The sequence below is a fragment of the Pongo pygmaeus genome, chromosome 10 (genome assembly GCF_028885625.2).
Source record: "Pongo pygmaeus isolate AG05252 chromosome 10, NHGRI_mPonPyg2-v2.0_pri, whole genome shotgun sequence".
NCBI lineage: Eukaryota > Metazoa > Chordata > Mammalia > Primates > Hominidae > Pongo > Pongo pygmaeus.
The window spans coordinates 54,194,867-54,196,295 of NC_072383.2; the positions used below are offsets into that span (position 1 = coordinate 54,194,867).

The 1,429-nt window shown below is 46.3% G+C and overlaps 1 protein-coding gene across 1 annotated transcript; it reads right to left on the reverse strand.

Moving 5' to 3' along the window:
* Window positions 1–372: 372 nt before the first annotated feature.
* On the reverse strand, window positions 373–1,031 carry LOC129010044 (fatty acid-binding protein 5-like). The gene has a single exon (XM_054443750.2). It carries the CDS (start codon window positions 978–980, stop codon window positions 573–575), a length of 408 nt encoding a protein of 135 aa, XP_054299725.1. The 5' UTR covers window positions 981–1,031; the 3' UTR covers window positions 373–572.
* Window positions 1,032–1,429: the final 398 nt, after the last annotated feature.

The following is a 1,429-nucleotide window of genomic DNA, read 5'->3' on the forward strand; positions in this document are numbered from 1 at the left end:
TGTTCAAGCGTTTCTCATGCCTCAGTCTCCCAGGTAGCTGGGACTACAGGTGCATGTCACCACACACAGCTAATTTTTGTATACTTAGTAGAGACAGAGTTTCACCATGTTGGCCAGCCTGATCTTGAACTCCTGACCTCAAGTGATCCACCCACCTTCGTCTCCAAAAGTGCTAGGATTACAGGTGTGAGCCACTGCACCCGGCCCCTTTTAAATCTCTTACTACCCAACCTTAGCCATGCCAAAAAGGCCAGCTGAACCATGGAGTAGAGAATACAGTGATTTATATCATTCCTGCAACCAGTTTGCATGGAGAGAGAGAAGCCAGAAGTCCCACAACTTTTACCCTTTTTTTTTTTATTAGCACCAACACATTTATTTATTAACCAAAGGGATGATCCTAATTAATCCAACACACTTTGAAATAGCTGCATGTAAAATGTTTGTGATAAAGATAATTGAACACAGTAATGAAAAAAAAAAAAAAGAAAGAAACAGTATGGAGATTTGCTCATTGAACTGAGCTTGGTCATTCTCTTAGTTAACTCCTGTCCAAAGTGATGATGGAATTTTTATTCTACTTTTTCATAGACCCGAGTACAGGCGACATTGTTCATGACACACTCCACCACTAATTTCCCATCTTTCAATTTTCTTGTTATTGTGCTTTCCTTCCCATCCCACTCCTGATGCTGAACCAATGCACCATCTGTAAAGTTGCAGACAGTCTGAGTTTTTCTGCCATCAGCTGTGGTTTCTTCAAACTTCTCTCCCAGGGTACAAGAAAACTGTGTTGTTTTCAAAGTGCTCTCAGTTTTTATGGTGAGGTTTTTGTCATCACAAGTGATGATACAATCTGGCTTGGCCATTGCGCCCATTTTTCGCAAAGCTATTCCCACTCCTAGCTCCTTCATGTATTCATCAAAGCCTTTGCTGTCCACCAGGCGCCATCTTCCTTCCAGCTGCTCAACTGTGGCCATGGTGGGTGCGGGCGGGCTGGCGTGCAGAGAGGGGGTCTGTGTCGGTGTGGCAGCGTGCTGTGTAACTTTTACCCTTTTACTGGCATGTCAGGCTTCTGGGTTCCCTTCCCCCAAGCCATGGAGCCCTATTGGCCCTGAAGTCCTGTGAAGGGGAAAAAGCTTTTTTCTTTCTCCAGAGTCTGAGGGTCAAAGGAGTCCAGTGATGTAGGATGCACGCCACCCATGAAGTGGGGGGGCCTAATCAGCAGGAATTAGCCATGCTCACCTGTGCTTTGCCCTGACTCCTGCTGTCATCTGCCTCAGGTCTAGTGTTCCATTCCAGGGATTCAAACCAAAGCCTGGGACAAGGAGATGCCTCAGGAGAGTGTATGAACCCTTTAAATTAGTCCCAGATGGCCCTCGCCAAATTGCAGCTAGCAGCTGGCAGGCGGCGCTCCTCTGTTGCTTCC